Consider the following 15386-nt stretch of genomic DNA (forward strand, 5'->3'; position numbering starts at 1 on the left):
CACGGTGCAATCCTGGAGAGTGATAATATTATCTCTATTCTATAGATAAATCAATTGAGATTCAGAGAAGTAGGGAAACTTGCCTTGATTCCCAAACTTCAGGGGTGGGGCCGGGATTTACGGACATCTGTTTGATTCCCAGGACCATTCTCCTCCTCCACCTCACCACTGGGAGGGAACACCCTTTGATCTGTGGACAGCAGAGTTGTGTGCAGAGAAATGATAAAAATAAGGCTGAAATTAATTTGTTGTTGGAATACGCCAAGGGCCTCAGACAGTATTCTATACTGTAAAACAAGTGAAGATATTAAAAATTCTGACCCAGGGAGGGACTCTTTAAAGGTGTTAATTTAGAAAATTTAATCTGAATGGATGGAAAGAGTAAGATAGAAACAAGGGTATTAACAGGTATTGCAACATCTCTGAGCTGATGTAAATGCAAATTAAGTAGGAAGGAATGGGAACATTGGTGGACTGAGTTTAATGGGAGAATTATTGGACCATCACAGGGACAAAGTCAGGAGGAACATGCAGCCTTAAAACTGCTCACTGTTTGCCACGCCATGTTGCTTTTGTCAAACCTGTTGATACCTTCTTCTGAGTCCCTAACACACACACACACACACACACACACACACACACACACACACACACACACACACACACACACACACGGTCCTTTTGGTGCTTTGGCTTATCTTTATTCTATAGTTTTTTCTCCCAAACAAGTATGGACTATTATGAAATAAAAAAGAAAATTTAAAAGAGTGAATTACTGACCTCTTTTTGCAAATGATAAAAAGTAAAGAGGCATTTACAATACACCAGGAATAAAACTGAGAGAGTTAGATTGTATGTTTATTGGGGGAAAAAACATTTCTGTAGAGTTCTATTAGATCAAAAGAGAAGGGTACAGAGAATTTTTTGGACAGTTACAAAACTTTAAGGAACTTTACTGAACAGGTTATGTTATCCTGCCTGTCTGAGAAGTAACTGAAGTTAGAGAGACATTCATGTATAATTAGACAATAAAACTATCTGCCTCTTTCCACATGCCTGAAACACTACAAGATTAAGAAGCATAATCCATGTGCAACTGCATTACAGTTTTTTTTGAGAAATGTTTATTGAATTACCTTTTAAAAGAAAGGAGCATGGTTTAAATGGAATAAACATAAACTTGCATTTTTTTCCTCACATTCACACATTCCTCACAACTTCCTCTTATTCTAATGTAATTTTATTTCTACAAATACAGTTCTTATTTATGGACCTGTGGGAATTTTGAAAGCCCAGTTATACTCACTCAGATGTTTATCTATCAGATATTATCCTTACCATTCTGTACTGTAATTGTGTATTTTTGTACCTGTTTTCCTAGACTATCATGAATCTGTTGAGGAAGAGGATGTATTTATTTATTTTTGTATCTCTGGTGCCTTGAATAAATAAGATGCTCAGTTAATGAGGTTTAATAGATAATGTAAATTGTGCTGTGAGATTTCATTGCTTAAGAATTAATAATGTTGAATTACTCCTGGAAAGACCTATTTGACTTCTTGCATAACAACCAAGTAAAATATAATATTCTTGAATAGAGAAAACAAACATTTAAATATTTAAAAGATAATTTCCATCACTGACTTCTCAGGGAAATTAGAATATTTTAGGATAAAGAAGCTCATAGGTTCTCAAATATCCCTGCTTTTGATTCTTATTTTATAAATCTTTTTCTACCTGTTCATGGGTAACAAGTGAAAAAAAAATTAGTGTTTAAATAAGAAAGGGAAATTTCATATTAAAAATAACCATTACATTCACAGGATTATCATACTTCTTTATGTAAGTGCTCCAAAAGTAAGAATTATTTACATTTCCCCAATGATTATATTTCTATACATATTAGAGGGTAATGATATATGTATTATTATATATAGATATATGTAATAGTAGTGCATCTGTATCAATACAGTTTTATATTGATAGAGAGATTGTTTTTACTTGAAACTGCTCTTGATTAGATGGATGACAATAGTATTGCATAATATTAATTAAATGAAAGTTTAAATTGAAGTGAATGAAAATTCTGGAGAAATGGTGGGTAGGGACAAGTTATTCCTTTGGCCATTCTGAACAATTGATATGTTTTGCACATGTGGCTCCAACTTCATGTTTTCCCATCTACATTTAGGCCAGAAAGAGCAACACACTGCAGTAGGAAGGAAACCAAGATACAGTCAGATATTCCTGGACTTGAATTGTTCCCTCTCCATTATTCAGAGGACATGAGTCCTTGCACAAATCACTTCACTTTTCAAATTTGCACTTTTGCCATCTGTCCAATGGGAATGAAGCTCCTCCACTCCCACCTCACACCTCTGCCCCTGTCTGCACACCTGTTAAACCCTCGGTAAATACTAGTATGCATGCTCTCACTTCCCCATGCATAAATTTCTTTCAAAAATAGACAGAAATCTCTTTGAATCCATTACTTCATATGACACCTTCTTTAAAAAAAAAACAAAAAAAACTTTCCCCTATAGTTTCCCTAATCTTACGTCTGCAATACTGCACAGCACACATCACTAAGAATGTAAAAACCTATAACGGTGCTTGTTCATCCTGGTAGGTTCCATCTCAAATTGGCTGCCCCTAGCTGGCTATCTGCTGAAACACTTTATCCTTTTATAAGGGTGAATCCAGAGTGCACTGAGTAATGCATAATAAACTCAGTTTGGGGAGAAAGACACCAAGTTTAAAAGGGGAAAAAATGGGGGACAGATAAGCACAGTAAAATAATCTCCAATGACTTCATTGTGAAGTAATGACTTTTGCCGAATAACTGCATTGTAGTTTTATCTTCCCAACCAAGATTGTGTTAATGCTCTAAAATTAAATCTCTTGTGAAAGTTATCTGGAATTTCTCAACAAGTTTTTAAAGGGGTTTTATTTTTTTCACTGGAGGTCATGCCTCAAGAATTTGTAGGAATTCCGCCTGGAAAGTAATAATCAGTGGAAACTGGCAGTCAAAGTTAATTTATATTACTCTTCCAGATAAAAATTCCTTCCGTCTTAGACCTGCATTTCAAAAAAGATTATTATCACTCTGGAGAGAATACATCAGTGCTGAAGAAAGAAAGAGTGACCTCAAAGATGTCTTTGCCTCTGTGCATTTCCAGGTCTGCTTCTTTTTAAAACTCCTTTTTTAATCCTCTGTTTTGAAACGTTTCGAGGCTATTCAGAGCAGGAGAATGTCAGAGGCGTGCTCGAAGAGAATTCTCAAAATGACATTCCCTAATTTGCTTGCTGTGGGAGTTCATGACACGTCTTGGGTGGTGGGAAAAAGGAGGACAGAAGGAGGAAATATGGAGGAGAGTGAGGTTCAGCAACCGTAAGGAAGGGTGTATTTTATACAGCAATATGTTCTCATTCTCTTAGTGGCTAGAGGGATTGGTTGTTCCCGAATCAGGCCCTTCACCCCTCTATCAGCTGTGTTTGTGTTTTCATATGCATGATGCATTCATGAGGGGACATGCTGAATGAAAAAGTCTTGGCTATTTTTAATGACAGACCTAAATTTAGATCTCATGTCCTCCATTCACTAGCTCTTCCATTTACAAATTACTTTATCTCTCTGAGTTGCAGTCTCCTGATCCATAACATGGGTTTCATACAGTTGTTAGGAGTCAGCTAGATGTTACACGTACATCGTTCAGCTCAGAGTTTGGTTAGTACCAACTAAAAGTTTGTTGGAAAAACAAAGGAATGAATAAATATCAGTGCCTTCTATTCAATCCATCCCATCCAAAGCATTTAGGATGTTAATCCAATGCAGATAACTTGGAATCTATTCGAGGATCTGATCAATGAAGTACAAAAAATACTAACATGCTTTCCTGGGTGATTCTGAAAATGGAAGCCACCAGATATTTTTGAATCAATACCAACTAAAATCCACAAGAGAGATATGCCAAATCATGACTTGTTTGACTAGAGCAAGCATCCAGAACCCTACCCATTTTTCAAGATTAGGAGCCCACACCTACAAGGATAACTTTTAAAGGCCATTCTTATTCATAGTATTTCGATCTGAGACACTGCCAAAACATACATGGCATCAAAACTGAAAGGCCTGCCTTTTCTATAATCCCAGATATGCTCAGTGAATGGGTCAGACCCACCAAACTTCCAGCATTCAACAGGCCAAAACTGAATGGAGGAAACATTCCATTTACTACGAATTGAGTCATTCTTATTGAAATATTTCAGCAGTTGAACTGGAATCCATTAGCATCATAAATACAATTTGTACAATTCCAAAAAGCATATATTTGGGACCAGGCCATTGTTAATCCTATGTGGTTTTTTCAGTGGATAGGTAATTCTTTAACAGTAGAAACAGGAGACAGATTTGCTTCCAATTGTGAGCTCATTCCTAAGGTCACCACTGAAAGCTGAAAGAGAAAAAGTGTCCAAAATAAACACCAATTTTGGACTATAAAGCATTTCTCTCTGAGGGTGCCCAGGTTTATATGAAGGAATTCCACCTCAAATAAGGAGAAATCTAACTCACTTTTCCCAGTTATTACTAGGCACGTCTAGTGTCTGTCTGCCTGTTCACATGGGTCCATTCCCCAACCTCAAATCCATTTTCCTAAGGCCCTGGCTTAGGAATCACATGAATCCAGAGTTCTTCTGACTCCTTGCACTTTTGCTGCTCTAAAGGGGTAAAAAATAGAGTTATAAACTATCTGTAGGAACAGTCGCTAACATGGCTGGCCAGAAAAGTTCAGTCAAAGAGCCAGAAAGTGTAATTTGTTGTAACCTATGATTTCTTAGTAAATATTAACTAATGTTGGAAGTATGCATGGATTTACTTTGCTAGGCTGTTTGAACCTTTTAAATCATATTTTTTTTTAAAAAGCAAAAAATTTAAGCAAGACCTTAAAAAGTGACTCATAAAAGAAGGGTGTCTGGTTTGCTTTCCTCACCCCCTCCAAGCTACCCGTCTTCAGAGCAATGTTTTTCTTTCATGAGCTTGTCCCCTTCACTTACGTGCCAGGTTGATGGATAACAACCGCTGCAAGGGTCCCCAAGACCCTGAGGACACCCTTTGGGTAAGTGCCCAAGCAAACCAGCCACTGTGCGTCAAGGCACTCACCTTCCTCACCCTTTGCCTCGGTCACGACAGCCAACTGAATGCCCGATCACACCAAGAGAAGACTTTATACCATTTATCCAGGTGCGGATTTCCAAGGCTCCATCCCAGAATCATGACTGGGACAGGAACCAGAAACCTAAATGTCCCCCAGCCAGGAAAGGCATCTTTCTGGCCCAGGCTGCAGAAGCTCAGTTGATCCAGAAACTGATGCACCAGCTGTCAGCATGGACTGGATTCTTAGAAGTTATTATTTCTTTACAACGATTCATTTATTTATTCATATAGTTGCAGAATGCCAGCTGCCACTTTCCTTGCCTCCCATGGGCCCAGAACAACTTTAGGATTTACAAAGTTTTCACCATATGTACACTCATCTATTATTTATTAGATGCTAATTTCAGCAGCTACATGCCAACTGGAGAAATGAGGGAAAGAGCACACGAAAAAAGAGCAAAAATAATTTTGAGGGTAGGCAAGACTACATGACATCATGCAGAAAGCGAACAGGTCAGTGCGGCTGAAGCTTTAGCATCTGTTCTTTGGAGGAAAAGGGTGGTGGGACTGGAAAGCTGGGGGATTGTTGGGGAGGTGCTGAGAAGCTCCACTGAAAAGATCTTCCAAATGCCATGGATTGTAGACTTGGTTCTACAGACCAAGAGGTTCCTAAGGGCAGCACATGATGATATCTGTGTGGTGGAATGATAGTGCTAAGTTGCAGTTTGGAGAATAACTAGGGGGAGGGACAGACTAATGGCGAGCAAGCCCATAGGAAAGCTCCGGCAGTGTGGGGGCCCTGACTTAAGGCAGTGAAAAGAAGCTGGGGAGGTCCTGGGGAGGATGAGACCTATCAGGGAGACACAGCAACATGACCTCAGGACATACCCCTTTTGGAACCAACATTTTCTAATAATGACTGTTGCTTAAAACAGCATGTCTCAAAGCTGGGGTTTGTGAATCTCTCTTAAATACTGAATTTGTAACTGTGGTGGGGGGATATCTGTATGTCTCCTTACTCACACATGACTTCAAAGCTTATTCCAAGTCACATGGTGTCAAGCAAATTCACAGTGATGTTCTTGTGTGGGAGGTGTGGGTGGGACAAAGAGGAAAAGATACAATCTCTCCCCTTAGAGGTTTCATGGACTAGTAAAATGGCTCTCCGTGGTCATGTGTTGTGAACACTTGTGAGGTAAGCTATCATTAAATTTTTTAAATGACATATAAGGCAGCATATGTAAGTGCCTACTGGAAATGATAAATGTTCTAAAGATAGTTAACATTTATATCTCTTTCTTTGGGTCATGCTTTGCCTAGATTGTCTTATATAATTCTCAGAAAGGAAAAATAAAGGATACTATTTACTCTGCTCTTGGAAATAAGCTCTGGGCAATAGGCAAGCTAAGACACTTTCCTGCAATTACATAACTGTAAGTGGGAGGGCCCGAGTCTGTAGTGGATGCTGTGGTGTGCTGCCCAGAACTTCCTTCAGGACCAAGGCAGGCCCTCATCCTCCTTGAGAGCAGGGGAGGAGCGTTGACTGCTCGTGGCTGAAAGAAGCTGCCTTACCTGGGGTTAGACCGGGGGTAGGGGTGGAGAACGATTGCCTGAAGCCTCTGTGGCTAAACTCCTCCCTCTGCACAATATGACTTCTGCTCCCTCGAAGATACCGATCCCAAGAGCAGTCTTCAGAAGACGTCCTTGTGCCCTGGGACCCTGAGATGTAAGAAGGCTGGACCTCAGTGCCCGTGCGCTTAGCTGCCAAGCAGTATAATAACAGAGTCATCACAAAGAATTGGAAGCAGATACGAGGGAAGGGTAGACTTTGAAAGACAAAGATTAAGTGCTTCAGGCACAAGGAATAATGGAAAGAAAAGAAAGTACATGCGGGGAACAGTGAGTAGAGCAGTGCGAAAGCACGGGGTCTAGTGCAGTTATTGGACGTAAGCAACAGAGGGCTGTGCTCAGATTCCGGAGTCAGGAGCTTCTTGCTCTCTTGTCAATGAAGAACAAAAGATTGAGATGATGTAAACAGTAACTTAAGAAAGTAAATCAGGCATCTGCGGACAGGATGGACTAGAAAAGGAGAGGAAGATACCAGTGACCTTTTATGTTAAAAAATCCATACAGATTCTTGACTAACTGAATAAGGGAAGCCAGGGAAATGTAGGAATCATGGAGACTTGAAAGCTTCAACTCTGGGTGACAGAGAAAAAAGAGGTGTCCTTCCATAGTGACTTTACATGTTTGCCCTCTGGGACATCTCCCCTGCAGAGTCTCTGTAGATGGACGTGGCTGAGGTCAAGGGCCTCTGCCTTCTTTCAAGTGGTTCATCAGATTCTTCTCTTTCATTAAATGTTACTTGCTTAACCTTCGCCAGCAAATTCTCCACTTCAGTGGTGGCCTCAAGAAGCAGACAATGAGAAAACAGTTGAGCTGCTTTGGGGGTAATCTGCAGTTTGGGTATTTTTCTGTGAATTGATGTCACAGGGCACACTGCTGACCTCAGTGATATCAGAGGACAAGAAAGAGAAGCTGTGACTTCTGTAATGCAAGGCACATTTTCATCCCCTTTTCTAGGGCTCTGTTTTAAACCTTAGGTTCTTATTAACCTTAGGTACCATATTTGAAGTGCAAGCTGCTTCAGTAGATACTAATTTTATTCTGGATATGTTGCATATTAAGATACCCAAGCTATAGTTTCTATTTATGCACATGTCAAGTGTCTCCATCATAATCAGTTACTAACCACTTGGTGAAATCGAGTAGGAAAGATACTATAGAAAAATACCTCTTTGTGTTTTGTAATCAACCTTCCAAAGATAAGTTCTTTCTGGCCTTCAGCCATAGGAAAAGAGATGTTTTATTTCAATGTGAATTTCCTAATTCTATGTTTAAATAAAATCACCAAAAATGTGACAGATGAGGAAAACAATGACTCTAATGATGTGATTGCATTAAATTGCAGAATTGGGAGAACATAGAGAGACTATATTTTCAACTGTGAGCCAAGGTGTAATAATTAAAATGATAAATTTGGATAATAGGATTTTTTTTCCATTTTCTTTTTTATAATATCATAATCAAATCAGTGTTCGGGAAAAATACGCTATACCTTCCTATTCTATTGTCTCTCCCACCTTCTCTGTTTTTCTTTCATTTCATCTTCTGTACAGTTTGCTCAGACCAGAAATGTTAAAACTCTGTGGAGAACAGCTGTTCTCATTCCAGGCTCCTCTGCTGAGGAAGTGCTCAGAATCCCCTACAGGTGTTTGTCTCCTGTGAACTGTCCCACTGAGATGTACACTAGGAGATAGATTTTCTTTTTAGACTGAAAGAAATGGCTAGAAGCAATGGACTTAAGTTCTCTCATGACTAAATTTACCATATAGAAATTACTAGGTGCCAGGGCTCCAAGGTAGCCGAGCTCTTAAGTGGTCCCCAGGTAGTAGGCCCAGGAGAATATTAAAAGACTAACAACCCAGGCCTTTTGAGTTGATTCAGAGATGATTGGGTGACTCTTACTCCAGGAAGCCTCCTCTGAAATGCCATCTGCCAGTCTAGGCCAATAGCCCCTCTGCAGGTGCCCAGGAGACCCTGCCCCTCTCTCTCTCAACAGAGGAACTGCACAACTCCCTTAGGCGATCCTTCCCTCACAATAGATGAGGCACAGAGGAAGTATCTTATTCAGCATTGTGGCCACAGTCTGGCACGGTGTGCAGCACATGGAAATACCCTAAGGATGTGACCGGCTCTTAAATCTAGCAGGACACAGCAAGGGGAGGGTTGAGAAGGCGTAAAAGACAGGCTGTGCTGGGGAAATGCAGAGGGCAGAGGGGTATCTGTGTCGATTTCAGGCTCAGGACTACTAGAGAAGAGTGCCCCGCAGGCTCACAGGGCACCAGCAGGGGAGGGTAGTGATACTGCCCAGAAGTGTGCTCAGGCAGGCAGAGGGCGAGCCCAGGTTTGGCTCTTCCTAACCCACTCAGCGGCCTTACGAGTAGTGCGGGTAGGAATAGGTAATTCCTACTTGCTCCCAGTGGGAGCCGCACCATTGCTGAGAATTTGAGGTTACCAGGGGGGTCATGCCAATGTGCTCCACAACCACAAGGGTTGGTGGACAAGCGCTCTGTGGTGGAAGATTGCAGGGCAGACTGTCTGGGCTGGGTGCCAACCTGGAGTCACATGGAGACTTCAAGGGTCCACACTCCCAGGAGAGGTGAGGGAGTCAGTAGGGAAAACACTGGACCCTAATGAGCTCAGACTTTGGGATCAGAGAGCAGCGGCCCAAGGCCATGTCTGGAGAGACAGGGGCATTGCTGTAGCAACAAGGGGGCAACAGGCCAGGTCCTGAGCCCAGGCGGGCCTCTGCCATGCACCCAGGTGCCTTGTGACAAAGAACAAGGAGAATGAGAAGGAATATATTCATAAGAGCCTGAGATGTGTAGACTATTTCAATCATTGAGTTAAATTATAACCAGTCCTGGAAAAAAACAAGCAAACTTTTCTTTTCTCAGCTTTATGCTCCAACCCTGCTACAGTAGGTGGAGATCTTTGATGGCAGTGAGAGCATTTTGCCACAAAATGAAGAAGCATTTTTCTCTGCATATATGAATGGATAGTGAGGAAATCTGTAACCCAGCAACAGATCATTTAAATTTATAATCTAGGTATAAAAATAGAAAGACTTGGCTTAACTTGGAACCTAAATAGAAAGCTAAGGAGCTGAGGGGGAGCTCTTATCTTTGAGGGGAAGTAGGATAAGCTGGTGACATGTAACTGAATCGTCACCACCTCCAGTCCCACTGAAGGTTGGGAGAAATAGGGAAGGGTGGATTAATGCTTAACCCATGAAAACTAGTAAGCATTATTATTATCCTTAGAGAAGAATCCTTAGCGAAGTTAATGATAAATGATAAAATCCTTAGGGAAGGAATGATAAATGTTCCCAATACAACAAAGGACAGTAGACTGTAGAGAAGATTCAAAACTGGCACTTATTTTCACATATCTGTATGCTCTTTACTTCTTGTATTTCCAAATCATTCAAACAAATAAACAAAAATAAATATTTTCTTCCATGACAATGCTTGTCCACCAACCACTGGCAAAATGGCATTATCTGGCTTAGATATCATTTGCTTTTATATTATAAAAGGTACAGATAATTTATTCAATATGCCAAGATTATTTGAGCATTTTCTTTTTTGTTGTTTTAATCTGACAGCAAACACTATTGTATTTAATATATTAAATACAGTTATCTGGAACTTACTATATGCCAGCACTATTTTAAGTATTTTATACAAGCTTACTTCGTTGATCAACAGCTATATCAAGTAGGTGTTATTAACTCCCCACAATGCAGATAAGGGAGTAAAGAAAAGATATTAAACAATTTGATTTTACAGCCAGTAAGTAGAAGACATGGACTTTGATGTCAGGTTTTCTGCTACCATAGACTGTTTGCTTAACTCCTACACCATACAGCTCTGTGAATAGAGCGAGTCCAGTAACACTGTGGATACCTACCATCTGCAAAGTGTTTTGAAGAATATAAAAATAACTCATAGAGGTATGGTTATAGATAAGACGTAAGTTCTACAGTCAAACACTCCAGAAGGAGAAACAAAATAAAAGTGCTAATGGCGTGGCACAATAGAGTCATAAACATTCCCGATGATTATTATTTACTTATTTTTTAGGATCATGAGAACCAAGATACGACATTTGAGCATTCTGCTGAATTCAAACAAGGAAGCCAAGGTGACCGGTCATTTCTCCTATGCAGACGTCTCTCAACCAACTGGCGTTAGCAAGGCAGATCCAAGCTCATCTGCAGCTCTCACTGAGCCACACGGCTGACCTGGCGGGACTGGCTGCAAGATGCTCTTTCATTCTATTAAAGCAGAGTTGCTGAGTAGACATGCTCTTTGAAAGTAAAGTAGGGTGACCAGGCAGCTTTCGTATCAGAGAGACTTGCTTGGATTTAAATTCTTGTTTGGTCACTTAATTGTATCACCCGGGGAGTGTTTAACTCCTCTACACTGCAGTCTCTTCATTTGTAAAATAGAGATGAGTTTAGTTATGGTGGGCATTATGGCAAATGATGCACCCAAAAGCGTTTGACAATACCAGGAGCTCAAAAGAAAGGAAAACAGCTAAATCAGAAGGTTGGCAAACAGGACTGAGAGAGTGATTCTGTATGTGAACCAAAGACTCTTCACTCAGCGAAATACTTCTTGCTGACCATTCCTACATTCTACAAGCCCATTCCCTTAGATTATTATGCATCTGATACATTCTTTTCTTGAACTAGCTTTCTGGCCATGTTTTCTCTGCTATTAATCTGTTAGATCCTTAAGCAACAGGGACTGCGAATTCTGTTTCTTTTATATTCTCTTCCCATAGTACCTAATAAAATCTCTCCATGGAGCCTGCACTCTGTGATAAGAATACAAATATATGGCACTTGACAATTTACAGCATTAGACACTGTGCTTTACAATTTACAAAAGAATTCACATGCCTCGCCTCATTTGATCTCGGCACACCTCTCCTGGGCTTTTCTGGTTCTCAGATCACTGGTGATTGGGTAGTGGATAGACTAAGTAATGATCAAGTTTCAGCATTAAGCATGTACTCTGATACTTATCAAATTTTTCTTTGCCACCTCCTACTTCTCTCTAACCTTGAGCCCTCAGAAATGTATCTCAATTACACACCCTTGGATTCTGTACCTCCAAAAGAGGGTTCGCACAGCCAAAGAAAACCAGGGGGTAACACATACCAGCAGTTTTTTACTCCCTCCTTTAAAGGAAAACAGCCTAAGTTTATCATCCAGATTTTTTAAGACATTAACATTTTATGGCCCAATTCAAGCAAAATGATATAAATGAGAGCATGCCGAATGACATTTTAGGATAAATGCAGTATTTTAAAAGCCTAAGTTGATTTTAAAGCTTAATTCTACTAAAATTCTCACAAATTAAAGTGAACGTGATTTTAAAACTCATATCTGGGAACCCACAAGGCTGGCATCTGTGTAGCATGGCATGGCAATGGAAATAAGTCAAAAGCGTTTTTGCTCAAAACACCTTCTCTCTGAACTTCGCCACTTCCTTCTACGCGAAGTACCTGACTGAGGAGTTTCCCTCCTGAGTGGAAGCAACGCCTCCTTATAGCATAGGCGGGGCCAGCGCCACCTCTGCTGCATCCTACTGGTCAGAACAGGTCATGTGGCATGCCCACTCCCAAGAAATGGGAGTGGATCCTGCAAAACTATACTTTCTCTGCTCAGCCAACTTTCAGCTCCAGGAAAACAGCTAATGTCTTTGTCCCATAAAGCTTTGCACGCCAATCTACCAAACCAGGGTAGATTAGTTAACTCTCCATTCAGATAGTTAAATTATTTACATACAGGGAAACTGGGAGGTCTAGGAAGTAAGTTCTTGTCATTCTTCCTCGTCTCTGAGGTATGACACCCAAACCTTATAGCTCGGAGAGCAAAATGATGGGCTAGCCTAGCTGAGGAAATGCATGCAGATAGGCTTTGCTTATGCCATTCAACCGAAAAGATGATCAAGTGTGCTTGTCTCTCACTTTGTGTCCTCTTTCCTCACTGTCTCCTAACTTCAGCTCCTATGCAGAGTCATTCAATAAAGAAGGTAAATGGGAAAACCAGGGAAGAAAACCACTACTGGGAAGTGTCAAAGAGCAGAGGTGGTGGACGTGAAAGTCTAGATGAGTAGCCAGAACTATTAGCATGTAGAGAAGGGCAGGCAAAGCTTTATGGGGCAAAATACATTAGCTGTGTTCCAGGAGCTGAAAGTTGACTGAGCAGAGAAAAGTACAGGTTTGCAGAATTCACTCCCATTTACTGGTGGGGGGCGTGTCACATCACCTGTTCTGACCAATAGGGTGCAGCGGAGATGATGCTGGCCCCGCCTATGCTATAAGGAGGCGTTGCTTCTACTCAAGAGGCAAACTCCTCACTTAGGTACTTCGTGCAGAAGGAGGTGGCAAAGTTCAGAGAGAAGGTGTTTTGAACAAAAACACCTTTGATTTTTTTCTTAGAGATCTAGACTGGCTCTAGCAAGCCAGTGATGGCCATAATTATGAAATTGTGATTGTTTACCTATTATGTGAGCAAGGAGGATAGATTACTTGTTTTGAAAGTTTAAAGTGACTTTGGCTCAAATCAGAACTGAAATTCAGCTGCTGCTATGCTTTTTAAAGTATTTCCTTGCTGATTGGTATATGGCTCCCGCCTCTAGCCCATCAAACTTCCAAGTCCCAGGAACCCATTTGTCACTTCAGGAGGGCCACTAGCCAGCCTACTGCAGTTCTTCTATCCCAGGCCCCCCACCCTGCTCTCAAGTACAGGAGACAGCACCCAGGGAAGGAGGGCAGACAGGGGTAGGCGAATCCCCAGGGAACACTTGGCCCCTGCGAGCTCCAGCTGCCTGGCTGTCTGTGGGCCCTGTGGTCCTCCAAGCGCTCTGTGCTGTTGGTTTGTGTGTGTGTGTGTGTATCCAAGTCTATATATATGAAAAGAGATGAAATGCACAAAACATAAAATTGACTCTTTTAAAGTGTACAATTCGGTGCTATTTTGTACATTCACTCAGTCTGGTGTTGGGCAACCACCAGATCTCTGGAGCTCCCAAACAACTCCCCACCCCAAAAGCAAACCGCCACCCAATCAGCAGCGACTCTCCATTTTTTTCTCTCCCCATTCCCTGAAAACCACCAATCTGTGCTCTATCCCTGTGGAGCTGCCCGTTCGAGACATTTCATACACACAGAATTACACACGATGTGGCCTATTGTGTCTGGCTTCTTTCACTTAGCATAACATTTCCAAGGCTCATTCGGTCGCAGGTATTAGGACTTCATTCCTTTTCGTTTCTGAATAAATCCAGCAACTGAGCTGTCTGGATTCCAACACTCACTCTCTTATGTACCAGCTGTGGGCCAAGCAAGGTCTTTAATGTCTCCTAAATTAGTTAATATATAAAAAGCATTAAGAACAGTCCTGGATAAATATTAGTATGCATATAATGGTTGCTGGTATTATTCATTCTGATGAACAGGATGCCAGAGGCAGAATGGCTCTTTGGGCTTGTATAACCTCTAAGGTTTCCGATAACCAGGCCTCTGCTCCCTAAGCTGCAAGACCAATTTTATTCTGAATCTCCGCTGCCTGGCCAGTGCCCATGCACAGAGCATGGATGTTACCCCCTGTATCCTTGCTCTTCTGATATGAACAAGATAAAATTGATCTGTGAGTAAGGCATTACCCACAGATCACAAATGCAGCAATATAAAAGTGTAATTGAAAATATCCAGGAAAATACAAAGTAATTTGACAGTTAAACTATCCTACAGTTTCTAATACACATTTTTGCCTCTCCTCTCCGCCCAAAAGCTATACAGGCAATTGTCAATCACTACAAAAGCTTGTTGTAAAATTTTGCCTTTTGATTTTCAACTGTTGTATCATTCATTTCATTTTAAACAGGGTAATAGGTATAGAATTTAAGAATCAAATAGCACTAAACAGCTGATGAGGAAAAATGGATTTTTCTGCTTTCCACCCCTCTCCACACCTGTGCTCAGGCACAGATGCTCCTCAAGTGCTCTGTGGCTCCTTTGCCTTTAATGCCATGTTTTCAAATACTATGCACGCATTGCTGCTTTTCCATTGATAATCTTAGGTATGCATCAGGAGGATTTAGGTCTCTCTCCTCACTTTCCTCAACAACATCTCTCAAGCTGTGCCTGCATAAATATTGTATCAATAGTGAGGGGAACATCACAACTGACATGGCACATAGCCTTCACTGTCCGCCCTTCCTTGTTGAGGTCAGCCTGGATAAGAACATGCACTGCTGGGGCTGTAATCCCAGCTCCGTCATTTACCAGACAGGTAACACTGGGTGCTTTGCTCAACCTGTGCTCCTAAATATTAATTCTTTTCCAAACATTTCAACATGTCTTCCACAGACCTATCAATAACCTAATTCAGTCTCATCTCTCCCCTCACTCACCTGCTTCTTGGAGCCCCGCTTCCTCTCCTTCCTCTACAGGCAGTTCATTTTCTAGACCCACGCTGCAGACACCATGGGACTCGTCTCCTCTCTCTTCTATGTCAGGTAACAGTTTCTGCATCTTTCTTCCTGTTCACCCTGTTGTGTGGTGGAAGCACTTTCACCAGTAGCTTCCT

The 15386-nt window shown here is 41.2% G+C and overlaps 1 protein-coding gene and 1 long non-coding RNA gene across 2 annotated transcripts in view; one reads left to right on the top strand and one right to left on the bottom strand.

Annotated features, from left to right (window-relative positions):
* The window catches only part of LOC118971663 (uncharacterized), a 47835-nt gene extending 36836 nt beyond the window's left edge, over positions 1 to 10999 (top strand). Inside the window, exon 4 of the long non-coding RNA XR_012125213.1 lies at positions 10864 to 10999. This is a non-coding gene — a long non-coding RNA (uncharacterized lncRNA). The remainder of the gene's footprint in view (positions 1 to 10863) is intronic.
* Positions 846 to 15386, bottom strand: part of LYPLAL1 (lysophospholipase like 1) — a 122354-nt gene continuing 107813 nt past the window's right edge. The window contains exon 8 of the mRNA XM_073221946.1: positions 846 to 15384. Coding sequence (XP_073078047.1) covers positions 15371 to 15384 — 14 coding nt within the window. The 3' untranslated portion in view covers positions 846 to 15370. The remainder of the gene's footprint in view (positions 15385 to 15386) is intronic.

The sequence above is a fragment of the Manis javanica genome, chromosome 14 (assembly GCF_040802235.1).
Source record: "Manis javanica isolate MJ-LG chromosome 14, MJ_LKY, whole genome shotgun sequence".
NCBI lineage: Eukaryota > Metazoa > Chordata > Mammalia > Pholidota > Manidae > Manis > Manis javanica.